Raw genomic sequence first — 22,160 nt, 5'->3', positions numbered from 1 at the left:
CTCAGGCACTGAAGATCCTCAGTTCAGGTAGCCGGGCAGTTAGACCCAGGTCTTTGATTGAGTTGGCAGTAGAGTAGACTGAGACAGTGAGAGACAGAGCAAGTGAGAGGAATTTCTCTCACACCAGCTTTCTTTTAACTCCCAACAGCTTCCATGTCTGTGGCAAGACAGAAATTACAGTCCAGAACCTGTTGCTTGGCAGTGGCAGCATCGATCCTATAATTTCTTCCGAAACTTTGTTTGTTAAGACATTAAGGCCATAAATACAATTTTATCTTTTTTTTAAAGCTTCCTTTGATTTTCAGTCTTTTCATGTCCAAGACATCAAATGATAAATGTTCCTGAAGTTGCATTTTATATTCCAGTTTCTCATAGTCCATATAGAAATATATAACAAGTGACATTACTATTATGACACCCCTCATTCTTGGCTCTGCTGCTTGGCAGTTTTGAACTTTCATTCTTATTAAGTATTCATTTATATTATCATTTAATGCTTAGGAATTATATTTTTCCCTGAGATCCATTGTAAATTCTCTGAAATTCACTCACCCACCCATCAGGTCCCAGATAGAAACTGTAATGGGGGTCCATGCTTGTGAGAAATTTGAACAATCTGACTAAGCTGAAAAGGAACAATGTGCAGGGTCACAGGAGGATAAGAGTTCGTAAGATGGACTGAATGGCTTTCTCCTGGGCTTTAACTGTTCTCTGGTTCTGTGGAAAGAAATGGCATGATCCTAAACATCTGTCCCTGCACTTGGCCAGAATTCCCCACGAGCTCCGTGGAGATGGAGGCAGTTGCTGCCATTTTTGACCTGAATGGTGATGGATTCATTGATTACTACGAGTTTGCTAATGCACTACACCCGAGCAGAGACCACCATCGGAGAACTGAGGATGAAGACAGGATTGAAGATGAGGTGAGAGACAATGTTCACTTGTCAGTATCTGCGACCTTAGAAACAGCAATAAGCCTTTTTTACTAGGCCTCTTCCCAAGCTTAGGCTGTCCTTTAGATTCCTTTCTACTGCCTTTTCTGGGATAGGCCTTTCCCTTAGGCCTCTCACTGAACTTAAAAGCTTCTTTATTCCCTTCCCAGAGCTCAACCATACTCACAGCCATCCCCACCAGCTCAGATGGTTGTACCCTGGAGTCCTCCCGGGACTTTAATCCCAGGCCTTTCCCTGACTACAGCCTGTCTCTCTCTCTCTCTCTCTCTCTCTCAGTATGCTCCATTATTCAGTGCTGAATCATCTGTCTTGCAGGTTTGCCGCCAGGTTGCTGAATGTGACTGTGCCCCGCGATTCCAGGTGGAACAGATCAGTGCAAACAGATACCGGGTAGGTACTGCTTTCTCCTGGCTCTGTGTACCATTTTATATTGTTTATGAGCTGATTGTAATACTCAACAAATCAGGTCCCAGAGTGAGAACGGGATTAATAGAGGTGAAGAGATTCTTCACAAGTGAAGATTGAGGGTAGGTGGGAATGTGGATTTGTAGTGATGATCAAACCAGTGATGATCATGCTGAATGGCACAGCAGAGGTTGAGGGGATGAATGGTCAACTCCTGGTTTATTGTTCATTCATTTATAAGTTTTATTTTTTCTTATTGTTTATGATAGTGGTCAGGCACAGAATCTTCACAAGAGGCTCTACTTCACCAAAATAACAAATTTATTGGGCAAAAAGGGTGAAAGTAAAACTATGGGCTGATTCTTACATTAAATTTTGGCAAATTTAATTTAATTTGGCTATTACGAGGGGGCATAGCTTTAAATTAAGGGGTGGTAGGTATAGGACAGATGTTAGGGGTAGGTTCTTTACTCAGCGAGTCGTGAGTTCATGGAATGCCCTGCTAGTAGCAGTGGTGGACTCTCCCTCTTTATGGGCATTTAAGCGGGCATTGGATAGGCATATGGAGGATAGAGGACTAGTGTAGGTTAGGTGGGCTTGGATCGGCGCAACATCGAGGGCCAAAGGGCTTGTACTGCGCTGTATGTTCTATGTTCTATGTTCTAAAGTGCAAGTTGAGTTGAGTTTCTCAGAGGATTTTCACTATGAGTTCAAGTAGTTCCAGTACATTTTCTTGCTGTATCCGATCAAACTCACCTCGAACTCTCTCCTCCCCGTGTCCCCAAAAGGTCATACAGTTTACCTGTCCGTAGCCACATCCAGTTATAGACAGCCTCTTCGTCAGCAATACTCTGTCCCAATGCCAACCAGATACTGGTACATGTGTAGGTAGACATACAGAAGGCACATATAGAGATATTTGGGCATGATCTAATTGTCATTACAGAAACTGGGCAGCAATAGGCAATAGACAGTAGGTGCAGGAGTAGGCCATTCAGCTCTTCGAGCCTGCACCACCATTCAATATGATCATGGCTGATCATTCCTAATCAGTATCCTGTTCCTGCCTTATCTCCATAACCCTTAATTCCACTATCTTTGAGAGCTCTATCCAACTCTTTCTTAAATGAATCCAGAGACTGGGCCTCCACTGCCCTCTGGGGCAGAGCATTCCACACAGCCACCACTCTCTGGGTGAAGACGTTTCTCCTCATCTCTGTCCTAAATGGTCTACCCCGTATTTTTAAGCTGTGTCCTCTGGTTCGGCACTCACCCATCAGCGGAAACATGTTTCTTGCTGCCAGAGTGTCCAATCCTTTCATAATCTTATACGTCTCAATCAGATCCCCTCTCAGTCTTCTAAACTCAAAGGTATACAAGCCCAGTCGCTTCAGTCTTTCAGTGTAAGGTAATCCCGCCATTCCAGGAATTGACCTCGTGAACCTACGCTGCACTCCCTCAATAGCCAGAATGTCTTTCCTCAAATTTGGAGACCAGAACTGCACACAGTACTCCAGGTGTGGTCTCACCAGGGCCCTGTACAGCTGCAGAAGCACCTCTTTGCCTCTATACTCAATTCCTCTTGTTATGAAGGCCAGCATGCTATTAGCCTTCTTCACTACCTGCTATACCTGTATGCTTGCCTTCATTGACTGGTGTACAAGAACACCCAGATCTCTCTGTACTGCCCCTTTACCTAAATTGATTCCATTGAGGTAGTAATCTGCCTTCCTGGTCTTGCCACCAAATTGGATAACCATACATTTATCCACATTAAACTGCATCTGCCATGCATCTGCCCACTCACCTAACTTGTCCAGGTCACCCTGTAATCTCCTAACATCCTCATCACATTTCACCCTGCCACCCAGCTTAGTATCATCAGCAAATTTGCTAATGTTATTGCTGATACCATCTTCTATATCATTAACATATATTGTAAAAAGCTGTGGTCCCAGCACGGATCCCTGCAGTACCCCACTGGTCACTGCCTGCCATTCCGAAATGGAGCCGTTTATCACTACCCTTTGTTTCCTGTCAGCCAACCAATTTTCAATCCAATCTAGTACTTTGCCCCCAAAAAAATGCGCCGTAATTTTACTCACTAACCTCCTGTGTGGGACTTTATCAAAAGCTTTCTGAAAGTCCAGGTACACTACATCCACTGGATCTCCCTCGTCCATCTTCAGAGTTACATCCTCAAAAAATTCCAGAAGATTAGTCAAGCATGATTTCCCCTTCATAAATCCATGCTGACTCTGTCCTATCCTGTTACTACTATCCAGATGTGCCGTAATTTCATCCTTTATAATAGACTCCAGCATCTTTCCCACCACTGAGGTCAGACTAACTGGTCTATAATTTCCTGCTTTCTCTCTCCCACCTTTCTTAAAAAGTGGTATAATATTAGCCACCCTCCAATCCTCAGGAACCGACCCCGAATCTCTCAAACTCTGGAAAATAATCACCAACGCATCCACGATTTCTCGAGCCACCTCCTTTAGTACCCTGGGATGCAGACCGTCAGGCCCCGGGGACTTATCAACCTTCAGACCTAACAGTCTCTCCAACACCAAATCCTGGCAAATATAAATTCCCTTCAGTTCAGGTCCTTCAGCCACTGTTACCTCAGGGAGATTGCTTGTGTCTTCCCCAGTGAACACAGATCTGAAGTACCCATTTAATTCCTCTGCCATTTCTTTGTTCCCCGTAATATATTCCCCTGTTTCTGTCTTCAAGAGCCCAATTTTAGTCCTAACCATTTTTTTGCCTTGCACATACCTAAAAAAGCTTTTACTATCCTCCTTTATATTATTGGCCAGTTTACCTTCGTACCTCATTTTTCCTCTGTGTATTTCCTTCTTAGTAATCCTTTGTTGCTCTTTAAAAGCTTCCCAGCCCTCCATTTTCCCACTTATCTTTGCTATGTTATACTTTTTCTCTTTTAACTTTATATGTTTCTTAACTTCCCTCATCAGCCACAGCCGCCCATGCCTCCTCCTGGGATCTTTCTTCCTTTTTGGAATGAACTGATCCTGCAACTTCTGCATTATACACAGAAATATCTGCCATTGTTCCTCCACGGTCATCCCTGCTAAGGTATTGCACCATTGAACTTTGGCCAGCTCCTCCCTCATAGCTCCATGGTTCCCTTTATTCAACAGAAATATTGTCATTTCCGACTGTACCCTCTCCCTCTCAAATTGCAGATTGAAGCTTATTGTATTATGGTCACTACTTCCCAATGGCTCCTTCACTTCGAGGTCCCTGATCAATTCTGGTTTGTTACACAATACCAGATCCAGAATTGCCTTCTCCCTGGTCGGCTCCAGCACCAGCTGCTCTAAGAATCCATCTCTGAGGCACTCCACAAAGTCTCTTTCTTGTGGCCCCATACCATCCTGATTCTCCCAGTCTACCTGCATGTTAAAATCCCCCATAACAACTGTAGTAACATCTTTGCGACAGGCCAATTTCAGCTCCTGATTCAACTTACATCCGACATCCAGACTACTGTTTGGAGACCTGTAGATAACTCCCAAGAGGGTCTTTTTACCCTTAGTATTTCGCAGCTCTATCCACACTGACTCTACATCTCCTGACTCTAGGTCCCTCTGTGCAAGGGACTGAATACTCTCCCTTACCAACAAGGCCACCCCATCCCCTCTGCCCATCAGTCTGTCCTTACGATAGCACGTGTAGCCTTGAATATTAATTTCCCAGGCCCTGTCCACTTGAAGCCACGTCTCAGTTATCCCCACAATATCGTATCTGCCAATTTCCAAAAGAGCCTCAAGCTCATCCATCTTATGTCTAATGCTTGGTGCATTCATGTATAGTATTTTTAATTTGTTACTGCTCTCACCCTTCGCATCAGCTCCTATTTCACTCAACTTTACAGCATGATCCCTTTCCGAGTTTTCTGCCTCATTGATACAGTTGTCTTTCTTGACTTCTCTTGTTCTAACTTTCCCTTCAATTTTCTTTTTAAACATCCAGTTTGTCCCCTCCTCCCCGCTACTTAGTTTAAATGTAGCGGTGCTGCAGTAGAAAACCTGCCTGCCAGAAAGCTGGTCCCAGTACACAGGACTGAGAACTGAATATTTAAGAGGGTCTGACATTTAGAATGGACAGACAAGGAGGAAAAGGAGGTGGATTTGCACTTATGGTTAGGGATGGGGATCAGTTCATTAATGATGAGGGTTTCAGATCAGAAGAAAAATGTGTGGAATCTGTTTGGGTGAACTCAGCTGCAGCAAGGGGCATTGGACATTGATTGGAGTTATTTATAGGCCACTAAACAGTGGTGGAAGTGTGGGGCCTGGTATTAACCTCGAGACAGGAGAAGCATGTAGCATAGTCCACACAGTTATCCTGGGTAACTTCAATCTGCAAATAGATCGAGTAAATTGACTGAGCACTAACGCAGTAAAGCACACGTTTCTGCAATGGTTTATACACAGTTTGAGAGAAGTGTGTTGAGAAGCCAACTGAAGGTCATGCTTATTTAAACAGCTCATTAACAAACTTGTAAAAAAACTTTTAGGGATGAGTGATCACAGTATGATCGAGAGTAGCTCAAAATCAACCACATTGCTGTGGTCTGGAGTCACATATTGGCCAGACTGGGTAAGGACATCAGATTTCCTTTCCTAAGGAAACTAGTGAACCAGATGGAGCTTTTGTAACAATTGGCAATGTTTTCATGGTCATCATTTAGATTCTTAATTCCATATTTTCTTTATTAAATGCAAATTCTATCATCTTTAATAGCAGGATTCAAAATCCAACATTATCTGGGTCTCTGGACTATTGGTCTAGTGAAAAAGGCAAAAGTGAGGACTGCAGATGCTGGAAACCAGAGTCTAGATTAGAGTGGTGCTGGCAAAGCACAGCAGGTCAGGCTGCATCCAAGGAGCAGGAAAATCAACGTTTTGGGCAAAAGCCCTTCATCAGGACTGAAGACAGGGAGCCTCCAGGGTGGAGAGATAAATGGGAGGGGGGTGGGTGTGGGGAGAAGGTAGCAAAGAGTATAATAGATGAATGGGGTTGGGGATGGGGGTGATAGGTCGAAGATGAGGATGGAGCGGATGGGTGGGAAGGGAGATTGGCAGGTAGGACAGGTGATGGGGATGGTGCTGAGCTGGAAGGTTGGAACTGAGGTGAGGTGGGGGGAGTGGAAATGAGGAAACTGGTGAAGTCAACATTGACGCCCTGGGGTTGAAGTGTTCCGTGGCAGAAGATGAGGCGTTCTTCCTCCAGGCGTCGGGTGGTGAGGGAGCGGCAGTGGAGGAGGCTCCACTGGTTGGAGTCTACCTGACACATTGGAAAATGGTCGTGGTTGTTGGAGGTCAGTCATCTCAGCTCCAGGACACCTCTACAGGAGTTCCTCAGGGTAGTGTCTGAGGCCCAACCCGTGGAGAGTTTGTCCCCTGATACCCACTGAGTCCAGTTTTGCCAGGGCTCCTTGATACCACACACAGTCAAATTCAGCCTTGATGTTAAGGGCTGTCCCTCTCCCTGCCCCTATGGAATCCAGCTCTTCTGTCCATGTTTGACCCAAGGCTGTAATGAGGTCAGGAGGTGAGTGACCCTGGGGTTACCCAAACTGGGCAGGTCACTGAGCAGGTTATTGCTGAGCAAGTCCTGCTTGATTGCTCTGTTACTGACACCGTCCATCACGTTACTGATTGTGCACTTTATAAACGTCCCCTTGGTTGTTCAAAAGAGATGAAAAATGTGTTGCTGGAAAAGCGCAGCAGGTCAGACAGCATCCAAGGAGCAGGAGAATCAACGTTTCGGGCATAAGCCCTTCTTCAGGAATGAGGAAAGTGTGTCCAGCAGGCTAAGATAAAAGGTAGGGAGGAGGGACTTGGGGGAGGGGTGTTGGAAATGCGATAGGTGGAGGAAGGTCAAGGTGAGGGTGATAGGCCGGTGAGGGTGATAGGCCAGAGAGGGGATGGGGGCGGAGAGGTCGGGAAGAAGATTGCAGGTCAAGAAGGCTGTGCTGAGTCCGAGGGTTGGGATTGAGAAAAGGTGGGGGGAGGGGAAATGAGGAAGGTGGAGAAATCTGAGTTCATCCCTTGTGGTTGGAGGGTTCCTAGGCGGAAGATGAGGCCCCCCTCCTCCAGCCGTCGTGTTGCCATGGTCTGGCGATGGAGGAGGCCAAGGACCTGCATGTCCTTGGTGGAGTGGAAGGGGGAGTTTAAGTGTTCAGCCACGGGGCGGTTGGGTTGGTTGGTGCGGGTGTCCCAGAAGTGTTCTCTGAAACGTTCTGCAAGTAGGCGGCCTGTCTCCCCAATGTAGAGGAGACCACATTGGGTGCAGCGGATGCAGTAAATGATGTGTGTGGAGGTGCAGGTGAATTTGTGACGGATATGGAAGTGTCCCTTGGGGCCTTGGAGGGATGTAAGGGGGGAGGTGTGGACGCAAGTTTTGCATTTCTTGCGGTTGCAGGGGAAGGTGCCGGGAGTGGAGGTTGGGTTGGTGGGGGGTGTGGACCTGACGAGAGAGTCATGGAGGGAGTGGTCTTTATGGAACACTGACAGGGGAGGGGAGGGAAATATATCCCTGGTGGTGAGGTCTGCAAGAAATGCAAAACATGCGCCCATACCTCTCCCCTCACTTCCCTCCAAGGCCCCAAGGGATCCTTCCATATCCGTCACAAATTCACCTGCACCTCCACACACATCATTCTGCATCCGCTGCACCCGATGTGGTCTCCTCTACATTGGGGAGACAGGCCGCCTACTTGCAGAACTTTTCAGAGAACACCCCTGGGACACCCGCACCAACCAACCCAACCGTCCCGTGGCTGAATACTTTAATTTCTCCTCCCACTCCGCCAAGGACATGCAGGTCCTTGGCCTCCTCCATCGCCATCCTAACCTCCCCACCTTATTAAACGCTTTAATCATCTCAAACACCTTGACGAGATCACCGTTACCTTTTTAAACTTGAGGGAGTTCATTCCGATTGCATAAGCACTGCCTTGGAAGTTCACTTTGTTCAGTCCCGAGATGATGCTGTGGAGTTGGTGGGGTATTTGCTTGCAGGCAATGTGTTGGGTGCACAGTGCAGGTCCAAACATTGTTACACAAGATAGCAGCGACTAAAGCTTGGTACAACTAGCAGGTAACACCCACCCAGTTTTGTCTGTGATCTTAGTCAGGTTAGTCTGTCAGTTTGCATTAATTGGTGGAATTGAGCTGATCCTTCCAGCAGTCCCAGGATTGAAGACTCACTCCAGGGTCTGAATGGACAAAGAGAAATGTACCCCACCAAAAGTAACAGAACACGAGTGTTTTGTGAGGCCATTGTGTGTGAATCGCACCAGAGACAGTTCATGTTGATGGAGTTGTGAACCTTGCCTTGTGAGAGGTGGTTCAACTTTGGCTAATGTTGTTGATCTATAAGGTAAAAGAGGTGGAGGAGTTGCATTACTAATCAGGGAGAATGTTATATCTGCACTCAGAGAGGACATACGGCAGGGCTCATCCACTGAGGCAGTATGCATACAGCTCAAAATAAGATGGTTGTAATCACTCTGATAGCATTACACTATAGACCCCCCCCCCCCCCCAACAGCCACGAAGAAATTGAGGAACAAATATATCAGCAGATTATGGAAAGATGCAATAACAATAGGGTTGTCATAGTGAGTGACTTTAACTTCTGTAATATTGACTGGGACCCCCCCCTCTTAGAGCAAGAGGCTTAGTCAGGGAAAAATTTGTTAAATGTATCCAAGAGGGTTTCTTGAAACAGTATGTGGACAGTCCCTCGGCACCTTGTATTGGTTAATGAGCCTGGCCAGGTGACTGACCTCTCAATGGGACGGCATTTTGGAAACAGTGATCACACCTTCTTAAGGTTGAAGACAGCTACGAATAAGGATAAGTCAGGACCTTATGGGAAGGCACAAAACTAGGGGAGGGCAAATTACGTCAGTATTAGGCCAGAGCTTGGGAGTGTTAATTGGGAGGAGCTGCTATCAGACAAGTCTACATTTAGAACATCGAACATAGAAAAGTACAGCACAGATCAGGCTCTTTGGCCCACGATGTTGTGTCGAAGGTTAATCCTAATGTAAAATATAATAACTTAACCTACGCACCCCTCATTTCACTGCTATCCATGTGCATGTCCAGCAGTTGCTTAAATGTCCCCAATGACTCTGCTTCCACCACCACCGCTGGCAATGCATTCCATGCATTCACAACTCTCTGCGTAAAGAACCTTCTTCTGATGTCTCCTTTATACCTTCCTCCTAACACCTTAAAGCTATGACCTCTCGTACCAGTCAATCCTGCCTTGGGGAAACATCTCTGACTATTGACTCTATCTATTCCTCCCATTACCTTGTACACCTCGATCAGGTCTCCTCTCTTCCTCCAGAGAGAAAACTCCGAGCTTATTCAACCTCTCTTCATTAGGCAAGCCCTCCAGTCCAGGCAGCATCCTGCTAAACCTTCTTTGCACCCTCTCCAAAGCCTCTGTATCTTTCCTATAGTAGGGCGACCAGAACTGGACACAATATTCCAAGTGTGGTCTCACCAGGGACTTGTAGAGATGCAGCAAAACCTCGCGGCTCTTAAACTCTATCACCCTGTTAATGAAAGCCAAAACACCATATGCTTTCTTAACAACCATATCCACTTGGGTGGCAACTTTGAGGGATCTATGTACTTGCACACCCAGATCCCTCTGTTCCTCCACACTGCCAAGAATCAACCCTTTAATCCTAGATTCAGCATTCGAGTTCAATCTTCCAAAATGCATCACTTTGCATTTATCCAGGTTGAACTCCATCTGCCATTTCTCAGCCCAGCTCTGCATCCTGTCTATGTCACGCTGCAGCCTGCAGTAGCCCTCTATACTATCGGCGACACCTCCAACCTTTGTGTCATTGGCAAATTTACTAACCCACCCCTCAACCTCCTCATCCAAGTCATTTATAAAAACTACAAAGAGCAGAGGTCCCAAGAACAGAGCCCTGCGGGAGCCCACTCAACACTGTCCTCCAGGCAGAATACTTTCCATCTACAACCACTCTCTGCCTTCTGTCAGCCAGCCAATTCTGAATCCAGATAGCCAAATCTCCTTGTATCCCATACTTCCTGACTTCATGAATGAGCCTACTGTGGGGAACCCTATCAAATGCCTTGCTGAAATCCATATACACCACATCCACTGCTCGACCGTTGTCGACCTGTCTTGACACCTCTCAAAGAACTCAATAAGATTTGTGAGGCATGACCTGCCCCTCGCAAAGCCATGCTGACTGCACAGAGACAGGCCCTTCACCCCAAACTGGTCAATGCCAAAAAGTCCAGCAACTTCCAAGCATGCAGGCTGCTGTCCAACAAAGCCCATTCACGTCAGTCATCACCAGTTCAATCTATGGCTTCTCATTCTCTACATTCTCTGTGGTTGACTGGCCAGCAACTGACCTCCCCTTGACTGACCAATCACATCCTGTTGCTGAAACATCTGCACTGTTCAATAATGAATCTGCAATCACCTTTCTCGACCAATTCCCGTGTGCAATTACCAAATTCTTTATTCTTTTATTTTAAAACAAGCTGCTGTTCAAAGCTCCATTCTCAACTTCAGCTCACATTCTAAATCAAAAATTCAAAAAAATTAAAGAGAAGTGATGACGGCCTGAACAAGGAGCGGTGGCATTAACCTCTCCTTGTTCAGGCTCTTGGCCAACTGCCACAAAGTGCACCTAATCAATTGTAAACTGTGCTCAATCCTCAAGCTTGCTGCTTTGATATGCAATTTTGTCTGTTGCCTCTTTGCACCTAATACTATCCCTAATTTCATTGGGAAGCCATGGTTGAACCACCTCTCTCCTGTGACGTTTGTGTCAGATAGAGTGTAATTCCTCCACATGATCTTTCCCTATCCATTACCAGTGCCTTTTAGTCAGTTTCCCCAAGCCATCATTGCCAACTTCTTTTATTTAAATCCAGAAATGCTCCTTTATACTTCCAAATGTCCTACCACTCAATTCATCACCTTTCATTTTCAAGATTAAATTCCATTTGCCTCTGTTCAGCCGTCTACATTGTTTTATTTGTCGAAAGCATTTCTCTCACTATCTGCAACACCATCAATTTTCACTAACCTGCAAATTTACTGCTTTAGTCTGCTATCCATACCTAGATCATTAAAATACACAACAACCAGCAGTGAGAATCTCTCTCAGGCCTCTTGTTTCATCAGTAAGAATGGGGGATTCTTTTGTTAACAGCACACCTTAATTTGAACAGTGAAAGGTCGGACCAACCTTAAAATTAAGGAGAAGTACCTGGCTCCTGACAGCTACCGAATTGGTACGGTGAAATCAGCTGGGAACCAGACACAGCCCCACTCCCAAAAAGGCTCTCCCAGCTGGAAGAACGCAAGTGTGGCCTCCATCAACTCAGCACCTAACAGCCCACTCCCACAAAAGGTACATTTCTTTATCCCAATGGCGAAACAGAGAGGGTTGGTGTTAAACCCCATGATAATGTATAAATCCATCTGCAGTAAATACATGAGAGCTTCCTGCTTGTTTGCGTAACTATAATGTTGGAGTGAAGAGGCTAACAACTGGACACTGGCGACACTCCCAATTTTAAAGCATTCTTACCAACAACCTGCATTTATTCGGTACTTCAAGCAAAGCAATGCCTAAAATAATTGAGCAATTAAACATCAGACAATGGGGCACCAGGAGATACCCGGGCTGATGGAATGATAGCATTGCTACACAGAAACAAAAACACTGCACATGCTGGAAGAGAAAATACACAGGCAGGAGACTGGGAGAACACAGCAAGGCAGGCAGCATCAGGAGGGAGAGGGATACAGCAAGGCAGGCAGCATCAGGAGGGAGAGGGACACAGCAAGGCAGGCAGCATCAGGAGGGAGAGGGACACAGCAAGGCAGGCAGCATCAGGAGGGAGAGGGACAGAGCAAGGCAGGCAGCATCAGGAAGGAGAGGAAGACAGCAAGGCAGGCAGCATCCGGAGGGAGAGGGACACAGCAAGGCAGGCAGCATCAGGAAGCAGAGGAACACAGCAAGGCAGGCAGCATCAGGAGGGAGAGGGACAGAGCAAGGCAGGCAGCATCAGGAGGGAGAGGGACACAGCAAGGCAGGCAGTACCAGGAGGGAGAGGGACACAGCAAGGCAGGCAGCATCAGGAGGGAGAGAGACACAGCAAGGCAGGCAGCATCAGGAGGGAGAGGGACACAGCAAGGCAGGCAGCATCAGGAGGGAGAGGGACACAGCAAGGCAGGCAGCATCAGGAAGGAGAGGAAGACAGCAAGGCAGGCAGCATCAGGAGGGAGAGGGACACAGCAAGGCAGGCAGCATCAGGAAGGAGAGGAACACAGCAAGGCAGGCAGCATCCGGAGGGAGAGGGACACAGCAAGGCAGGCAGCATCAGGAGGGAGAGGGACACAGCAAGGCAGGCAGCATCAGGAAGGAGAGGGACACAGCAAGGCAGGCAGCATCCGGAGGGAGAGGGACACAGCAAGGCAGGCAGTATCAGGAGGGAGAGGGACACAGCAAGGCAGGCAGCATCAGGAGGGAGAGGGACAGAGCAAGGCAGGCAGTATCATAGGGAGATGGACACAGCAAGGCAGGCAGCATCAGGAGGGAGAGGGACAGAGCAAGGCAGGCAGTATCATAGGGAGATGGACACAGCAAGGCAGGCAGCATCAGGAGGGAGAGGAACACAGCAAGGCAGGCAGCATCAGGAGGGTGAGGGACACAGCAAGACAGACAGCATCAGGAGGGAGAGGGACACAGCAAGGCAGGCAGCATCAGGAAGGAGAGGAAGACAGCAAGGCAGGCAGCATCCGGAGGGAGAGGGACACAGCAAGGCAGGCAGCATCAGGAAGGAGAGGAACACAGCAAGGCAGGCAGCATCAGGAGGGAGAGGGACACAGCAAGGCAGGCAGCATCAGGAGGGAGAGGGACACAGCAAGGCAGGCAGTACCAGGAGGGAGACGGACACAGCAAGGCAGGCAGCATCAGGAGGGAGAGAGACACAGCAAGGCAGGCAGCATCAGGAGGGAGAGGAACACAGCAAGGCAGGCAGCATCAGGAGGGAAAGGGACACACCAAGGCAGGCAGCATCCGGAGGGAGAGGAAGACAGCAAGGCAGGCAGCATCCGGAGGGAGAGGGACACAGCAAGGCAGGCAGCATCAGGAAGGAGAGGAACACAGCAAGGCAGGCAGCATCCGGAGGGAGAGGGACACAGCAAGGCAGGCAATATCAGAGGGAGAGGGACACAGCAAGGCAGGCAGCATCAGGAGGGAGAGGGACACAGCAAGGCAGGCAGTATCATAGGGAGATGGACACAGCAAGGCAGGCAGCATCAGGAGGGAGAGGAACACAGCAAGGCAGGCAGCATCAGGAGGGTGAGGGACACAGCAAGACAGGCAGCATCAGGAGGGAGAGGAACACAGCAAGGCAGGCAGCATCAAGAGGGAGAGGGACACACCAAGGCAGGCAGTATCAGGAGGGAGAGGGACACAGCAAGGCAGGCAGCATTAGGAGGGAGATAAACACAGCAAGGCAGGCAGCATCAGGAGGGAGAGGAAGACAGCAAGGCAGGCAGCATTAGGAGGGAGAGGGACACAGCAAGGCAGGCACTATCAGGAGGGAGAGGAACACAGCAAGGCAGGCAGCATCAGGAGGGAGAGGAACACAGCAAGGCAGGCAGTATCAGGAGGGAGAGGGACACAGCAAGGCAGGCAGCATCAGGAGGGAGAGGAACACAGCAAGGCAGGCAGTATCAGGAGGCAGAGGAACACAGCAAGGCAGGCAGTATCAGGAGGGAGAGGCACACAGCAAGGCAGGCAGCATCTGGAGGGAAAGGGACACACCAAGGCAGGCAGCATCAGGAGGGAGAGGAACACAGCAAGGCAGACAGCATCAGGAGGGAGAGGAACACAGCAAGGCAGGCAGCATCAGGAGGGAGAGGAACACAGCAAGGCAGGCAGCATCAGGAGGGAGAGGAACACAGCAAGGCAGGCAGCAACAGGAGGGAGAGGAACACAGCAAAGAATGCAGCATCAGGAGGGAGAGGTACACAGCAAGGCAGGCAGTATCAGGAGGCAAGGGAACACAGCAAGGCAGGCAACAACAGGAGGGAGAGGAACAAAGCAAGGCAGGCAGTATCAGGAGGGAGAGGGACACAGCAAGGCAGGCAGTATCAGGAGGGAGAGGCAGACAGCAAGGCAGGCAGTATCAGGAGAGAGAGGGACAGAGCAAGGCAGGCAGCATCAGGAGGGAGAGCAACAGCAAGGCAGGCAGTAACAGGAGGGAGAGGGACACAACAAGGCAGGCAGTATCAGGAGGCAGAGGAACACAGCAAGGCAGACAGCATCAGGAGGGAGAGGGACACAGCAAGGCAGGCAGCATCAGGAGGGAGAGGGACACAGCAAGGCAGGCAGCATCAGGAGGGAGAGGGACACACCAAGGCAGGGAGCAGCAGGAGGGAGAGGGACACAGCAAGGCAGGGAGCAGCAGGAGGGAGAGGGACACAGCAAGGCAGGGAGCATCAGGAGGGAGAGGGACACAGCAAGGCAGGCAGCATCAGGAGGGAGAGGAACCCAGCAAGGCAGGCAGCATCAGGAAGGAGAGGGACACAGCAAGGCAGGCAGCATCCGGAGGGAGAGGGACACAGCAAGGCAGGCAGTATCAGGAGGGAGAGGGACACAGCAAGGCAGGCAGCATCAGGAGGGAGAGGGACAGAGCAAGGCAGGCAGTATCATAGGGAGATGGACACAGCAAGGCAGGCAGCATCAGGAGGGAGAGGGACAGAGCAAGGCAGGCAGTATCATAGGGAGATGGACACAGCAAGGCAGGCAGCATCAGGAGGGAGAGGAACACAGCAAGGCAGGCAGCATCAGGAGGGTGAGGGACACAGCAAGACAGACAGCATCAGGAGGGAGAGGGACACAGCAAGGCAGGCAGCATCAGGAAGGAGAGGAAGACAGCAAGGCAGGCAGCATCCGGAGGGAGAGGGACACAGCAAGGCAGGCAGCATCAGGAAGGAGAGGAACACAGCAAGGCAGGCAGCATCAGGAGGGAGAGGGACACAGCAAGGCAGGCAGCATCAGGAGGGAGAGGGACACAGCAAGGCAGGCAGTACCAGGAGGGAGACGGACACAGCAAGGCAGGCAGCATCAGGAGGGAGAGAGACACAGCAAGGCAGGCAGCATCAGGAGGGAGAGGAACACAGCAAGGCAGGCAGCATCAGGAGGGAAAGGGACACACCAAGGCAGGCAGCATCCGGAGGGAGAGGAAGACAGCAAGGCAGGCAGCATCCGGAGGGAGAGGGACACAGCAAGGCAGGCAGCATCAGGAAGGAGAGGAACACAGCAAGGCAGGCAGCATCCGGAGGGAGAGGGACACAGCAAGGCAGGCAATATCAGAGGGAGAGGGACACAGCAAGGCAGGCAGCATCAGGAGGGAGAGGGACACAGCAAGGCAGGCAGTATCATAGGGAGATGGACACAGCAAGGCAGGCAGCATCAGGAGGGAGAGGAACACAGCAAGGCAGGCAGCATCAGGAGGGTGAGGGACACAGCAAGACAGGCAGCATCAGGAGGGAGAGGAACACAGCAAGGCAGGCAGCATCAAGAGGGAGAGGGACACAGCAAGGCAGGCAGTATCAGGAGGGAGAGGGACACAGCAAGGCAGGCAGCATTAGGAGGGAGATAAACACAGCAAGGCAGGCAGCATCAGGAGGGAGAGGAAGACAGCAAGGCAGGCAGCATTAGGAGGGAGAGGGACACAGCAAGGCAGGCACTATCAGGAGGGAGAGGAACACAGCAAGGCAGGCAGCATCAGGAGGGAGAGGAACACAGCAAGGCAGGCAGTATCAGGAGGGAGAGGGACACAGCAAGGCAGGCAGCATCAGGAGGGAGAGGAACACAGCAAGGCAGGCAGTATCAGGAGGCAGAGGAACACAGCAAGGCAGGCAGTATCAGGAGGGAGAGGCACACAGCAAGGCAGGCAGCATCAGGAGGGAAAGGGACACACCAAGGCAGGCAGCATCAGGAGGGAGAGGAACACAGCAAGGCAGACAGCATCAGGAGGGAGAGGAACACAGCAAGGCAGGCAGCATCAGGAGGGAGAGGAACACAGCAAGGCAGGCAGCATCAGGAGGGAGAGGAACACAGCAAGGCAGGCAGCAACAGGAGGGAGAGGAACACAGCAAAGAATGCAGCATCAGGAGGGAGAGGAACACAGCAAGGCAGGCAGTATCAGGAGGCAAGGGAACACAGCAAGGCAGGCAACAACAGGAGGGAGAGGAACAAAGCAAGGCAGGCAGTATCAGGAGGGAGAGGGACACAGCAAGGCAGGCAGTATCAGGAGGGAGAGGCAGACAGCAAGGCAGGCAGTATCAGGAGAGAGAGGGACAGAGCAAGGCAGGCAGCATCAGGAGGGAGAGCAACAGCAAGGCAGGCAGTAACAGGAGGGAGAGGGACACAACAAGGCAGGCAGTATCAGGAGGCAGAGGAACACAGCAAGGCAGACAGCATCAGGAGGGAGAGGGACACAGCAAGGCAGGCAGCATCAGGAGGGAGAGGGACACAGCAAGGCAGGCAGCATCAGGAGGGAGAGGGACACACCAAGGCAGGGAGCAGCAGGAGGGAGAGGGACACAGCAAGGCAGGGAGCAGCAGGAGGGAGAGGGACACAGCAAGGCAGGGAGCATCAGGAGGGAGAGGGACACAGCAAGGCAGGCAGCATCAGGAGGGAGAGGAACCCAGCAAGGCAGGCAGCATCAGGAGGGAGAGGGACACAGCAAGGCAGGCAGCATCAGGAGGGAGAGGGACACAGCAAGGCAGGCAGCATCAGGAGGGAGAGCAACACAGCGAGGCAGGCAGCATCCGGAGGGAGAGGAACACAGCGAGGCAGGCAGTATCAGGAGGGAGAGGGACACAGCAAGGCAGGCAGCATCAGCAGGGAGAGGAACACTGCAAGGCAGGCAGCATCAGGAGGGAGAGGAACACAGCGAGGCAGGCAGTATCAGGAGGGAGAGGGACAAAGCAAGGCAGGCAGCATCAGGAGGGAGAGGGACACAGCAAGGCAGGCAGTATCAGGAGGGAGAGGGACACAGCAAGGCAGGCAGTATCAGGAGGGAGAGGCAGCAGCAAGGCAGGCAGTATCAGGAGGGAGAGGGACAGAGCAAGGCAGGCAGTATCAGGAGGGAGAGCAACAGCAAGGCAGGCAGTAACAGGAGGGAGAGGGACACAACAAGGCAGGCAGTATCAGGAGGCAGAGGAACACTGCAAGGCAGGCAGTATCAGGAGGGAGAGGGACACAGCAAGGCAGGCAGCATCAGGAGGGAGAGGGACACAGCAAGGCAGGCAGCATCAGGAGGGACAGGGACACAGCAAGGCAGGCAACATCAGGAGGGAGAGGGACACAGCAAGGCAGGCAGCATCAGGAGGGAGAGGGACAGAGCAAGACAGGCAGTATCAGGAGGGAGAGGGACAGAGCAAGGCAGGCAGCATCAGGACGGGCAGGAACACAGCAAGGCAGGCAGTATCAGGAGAGAGAGGAACACAGCAAGGCAGGCAGTATCAGGAGGGAGAGGGACACAGCAAGGCAGGCAGCAGCAGGAGGGTGAGGGACTTGGTAAGGCAGGCAGCAGCAGGAGGGAGTGGGACACAGCAAGGCAGGCAGCATCAGGAGGGAGAGGGACACAGCAAGGCAGGCAGCATCAGGAGGGAGAGGAACACAGCAAGGCAGGCAGCATCAGGAGGGAAAGGGACACACCAAGGCAGGCAGTATCAGGAGGGAGAGGAACACAGCAAGGCAGGCAGCCTCAGGAGGGAGAGGGACAGAGCAAGACAGGCAGTATCAGGAGGGAGAGGGACAGAGCAAGGCAGGCAGCATCAGGACGGGCAGGAACACAGCAAGGCAGGCAGTATCAGGAGAGAGGGAACACAGCAAGGCAGGCAGTATCAGGAGGGAGAGGGACACAGCAAGGCAGGCAGCAGCAGGAGGGTGAGGGACTTGGTAAGGCAGGCAGCAGCAGGAGGGAGTGGGACACAGCAAGGCAGGCAGCATCAGGAGGGAGAGGGACACAGCAAGGCAGGCAGTATCAGGAGGGAGAGCAACACAGCAAGGCAGGCAGCATCAGGAGGGAGAGGGACACAGCAAGGCAGGCATCATCAGGAAGGAGAGGAAGACAGCAAGGCAGGCATCATCAGGAAGGAGAGGAAGACAGCAAGGCAGGCAGCATCAGGAGGGAGAGGGACACAGCAAGGCAGGCAGCATCAGGAGGTAGAGGAACCCAGCAAGGCAGGCAGCATCAGAAGGGAGAGGGACACAGCAAGGCAGGCAGCATCAGGAGGGAGAGGGACACAGCAAGGCAGGCAGCATCAGGAGGGAGAGCAACAGCGAGGCAGGGAGCATCATAAAAGAGAGGGACACAGCAAGGCAGGCAGCATCAGGAGGGAGAGGAACACAGCGAGGCAGGCAGCATCCGGAGTGAGAGGAACACAGCGAGGCAGGCAGTATCAGGAGGGAGAGGGACACAGCAAGGCAGGCAGCATCAGCAGGGAGAGGAACACAGCAAGGCAGGCAGCATCAGGAGGGAGAGGAACACAGCAAGACAGGCAGCATCAGGAGGGAGAGGAACACAGCAAGGCAGGCAGCATCAAGAGGGAGAGGGACACAGCAAAGCAGGCAGTATCAGGAGGGAGAGGGACACAGCAAGGCAGGCAGCATTAGGAGGGAGATAAACACAGCAAGGCAGGCAGCATCAGGAGGGAGAGGAAGACAGCAAGGCAGGCAGCATTAGGAGGGAGAGGGACACAGCAAGGCAGGCAGTATCAGGAGGGAGAGGAACACAGCAAGGCAGGCAGCATCAGGAGGGAGAGGAACACAGCAAGGCTGGCAGTATCAGGAGGGAGAGGGACACAACAAGGCAGGCAGCATCAGGAGGGAGAGGAACACAGCAAGGCAGGCAGCATCAGGAGGGAGAGGGACACAGCAAGGCAGGCAGTATCAGGAGGGAGAGCAACACAGCAAGGCAGGCAGCATCAGGAGGGAAAGGGACACACCAAGGCAGGCAGTATCAGGAGGGAGAGGAACACAGCAAGGCAGGCAGCCTGAGGAGGGAGAGGGACACAGCAAGGCAGGCAGCATCAGGAGGGAGAGGGACACAGCAAGGCAGGCAGCATCAGGAGGGAGAGGAACACAGCAAGGCAGGCAGCATCAGGAGGGAGAGGGACACAGCAAGGCAGGCAGCATCAGGAGGGAGAGGGACAGAGCAAGACAGGCAGTATCAGGAGGGAGAGGGACAGAGCAAGGCAGGCAGCATCAGGACGGGCAGGAACACAGCAAGGCAGGCAGTATCAGGAGAGAGAGGAACACAGCAAGGCAGGCAGTATCAGGAGGGAGAGGGACACAGCAAGGCAGGCAGCAGCAGGAGGGTGAGGGACTTGGTAAGGCAGGCAGCAGCAGGAGGGAGTGGGACACAGCAAGGCAGGCAGCATCAGGAGGGAGAGGGACACAGCAAGGCAGGCAGTATCAGGAGGGAGAGCAACACAGCAAGGCAGGCAGCATCAGGAGGGAAAGGGACACACCAAGGCAGGCAGTATCAGGAGGGAGAGGAACACAGCAAGGCAGGCAGCCTCAGGAGGGAGAGGGACACAGCAAGGCAGGCAGCATCAGGAGGGAGAGGGACACAGCAAGGCAGGCAGTATCCGGAGGGAGAGGAACACAGCAAGGGCAGGCAGTATCAGGAGGGAGAGGAACACAGCAAGGCAGGCAGTATCAGGAGGGAGAGGGACACAGCAAGGCAGGCAGCATCCGGAGGGAGAGGAACACAGCAAGGCAGGCAGTATCAGGAGGGAGAGGAACACAGCAAGGCAGGCAGTATCAGGAGGGAGAGGGACACAGCAAGGCATGCAGCATCAGGAGGGAGAGGGACACAGCAAGGCAGGCATCATCAGGAAGGAGAGGAAGACAGCAAGGCAGGCAGCATCAGGAGGGAGAGGGACACAGCAAGGCAGGCAGCATCAGGAGGGAGAGGAACAGCGAGGCAGGGAGCATCATAAAAGAGAGGGACACAGCAAGGCAGGCAGCATCAGGAGGGAGAGGAACACAGCGAGGCAGGCAGCATCAGGAGGGAGAGCAACAGCGAGGCAGGGAGCATCATAAAAGAGAGGGACACAGCAAGGCAGGCAGCATCAGGAGGGAGAGGAACACAGCGAGGCAGGCAGCATCCGGAGTGAGAGGAACACAGCGAGGCAGGCAGTATCAGGAGGGAGAGGGACACAGCAAGGCAGGCAGCATCAGCAAGGAGAGGAACACAGCAAGGCAGGCAGCATCAGGAGGGAGAGGAACACAGCAAGACAGGCAGCATCAGGAGGGAGAGGAACACAGCAAGGCAGGCAGCATCAAGAGGGAGAGGGACACAGCAAAGCAGGCAGTATCAGGAGGGAGAGGGACACAGCAAGGCAGGCAGCATTAGGAGGGAGATAAACACAGCAAGGCAGGCAGCATCAGGAGGGAGAGGAAGACAGCAAGGCAGGCAGCATTAGGAGGGAGAGGGACACAGCAAGGCAGGCAGTATCAGGAGGGAGAGGAACACAGCAAGGCAGGCAGCATCAGGAGGGAGAGGAACACAGCAAGGCTAGCAGTATCAGGAGGGAGAGGGACACAACAAGGCAGGCAGCATCAGGAGGTAGAGGAACACAGCAAGGCAGGCAGTATCAGGAGGCAGAGGAACACAGCAAGGCAGGCAGTATCAGGAGGGAGCGGCACACAGCAAGGCAGGCAGCATCAGGAGGGAAAGGGACACACCAAGGCAGGCAGCATCAGGAGGGAGAGGAAGACAGCAAGGCAGGCAGCATCAGGAGGAGAGGAACACAGCAGGCAGACAGCATCAGGAGGGAGAGGAACACAGCAAGGCAGGCAGCATCAGGAGGGAGAGGAACACAGCAAGGCAGGCAGCATCAGGAGGGAGAGGAACCCAGCAAGGCAGGCAGCATCAGGAGGGAGAGGGACACAGCAAGGCAGGCAGCATCAGGAGGGAGAGGGACACAGCAAGGCAGGCAGCATCAGGAGGGAGAGCAACAGCAAGGCAGGGAGCATCATAAAAGAGAGGGACACAGCAAGGCAGGCAGCATCAGGAGGGAGAGGAACACAGCGAGGCAGGCAGCATCCGGAGGGAGAGGAACACAGCAAGGCAGGCAGCATCAGGAGGGAGAGGAACACAGCAAGGCAGGCAGCATCAGGAGGGAGAGGAACACAGCAAGGCAGGCAGCAACAGGAGGGAGAGGAACACAGCAAAGAATGCAGCATCCGGAGGGAGAGGAACACAGCAAGGCAGGCAGTATCAGGAGGCAGAGGAACACAGCAAGGCAGGCAACAACAGGAGGGAGTGGAACAAAGCAAAGAATGCAGCATCAGGAGGGAGAGGGACACAGCAAGGCAGGCAGCATCAGGAGGGAGAGGGACAGAGCAAGGCAGGCAGCATCAGGAGGGAGAGGGACACAGCAAGGCAGGCAGTACCAGGAGGGAGAGGGACACAGCAAGGCAGGCAGCATCAGGAGGGAGAGAGACACAGCAAGGCAGGCAGCATCAGGAGGGAGAGGGACACAGCAAGGCAGGCAGCATCAGGAGGGAGAGGGACACAGCAAGGCAGGCAGCATCAGGAGGGAGAGGGACACAGCAAGGCAGGCAGCATCAGGAGGGAGAGTGACACAGCAAGGCAGGCAGCATCAGGAGGGAGAGGGAACACAGCAAGGCAGGCAGCATCCGGAGGG

The 22,160-nt window shown here is 52.2% G+C and overlaps 1 protein-coding gene across 1 annotated transcript in view; it reads left to right on the top strand.

Moving 5' to 3' along the window:
* The window catches only part of LOC148142215 (microtubule-actin cross-linking factor 1, isoforms 6/7-like), a 205,417-nt gene that overhangs the window by 61,826 nt on the left and 121,431 nt on the right, over window positions 1-22,160 (top strand). The window contains exons 8-9 of the mRNA XM_087976988.1: window positions 769-923; window positions 1,269-1,343. Of these exons, the coding sequence (XP_087833114.1) occupies window positions 769-923; window positions 1,269-1,343 (230 nt within the window). The remainder of the gene's footprint in view (window positions 1-768; window positions 924-1,268; window positions 1,344-22,160) is intronic.

Source organism: Chiloscyllium plagiosum, unplaced genomic scaffold, assembly GCF_037043375.1.
Source record: "Chiloscyllium plagiosum isolate Xiang-an unplaced genomic scaffold, Cpla_swu_hap1 HiC_scaffold_30, whole genome shotgun sequence".
NCBI lineage: Eukaryota > Metazoa > Chordata > Chondrichthyes > Orectolobiformes > Hemiscylliidae > Chiloscyllium > Chiloscyllium plagiosum.
Note: the sequence above shows the minus strand (reverse complement) of the source record. Positions and strands in the feature narration are given on the sequence as shown.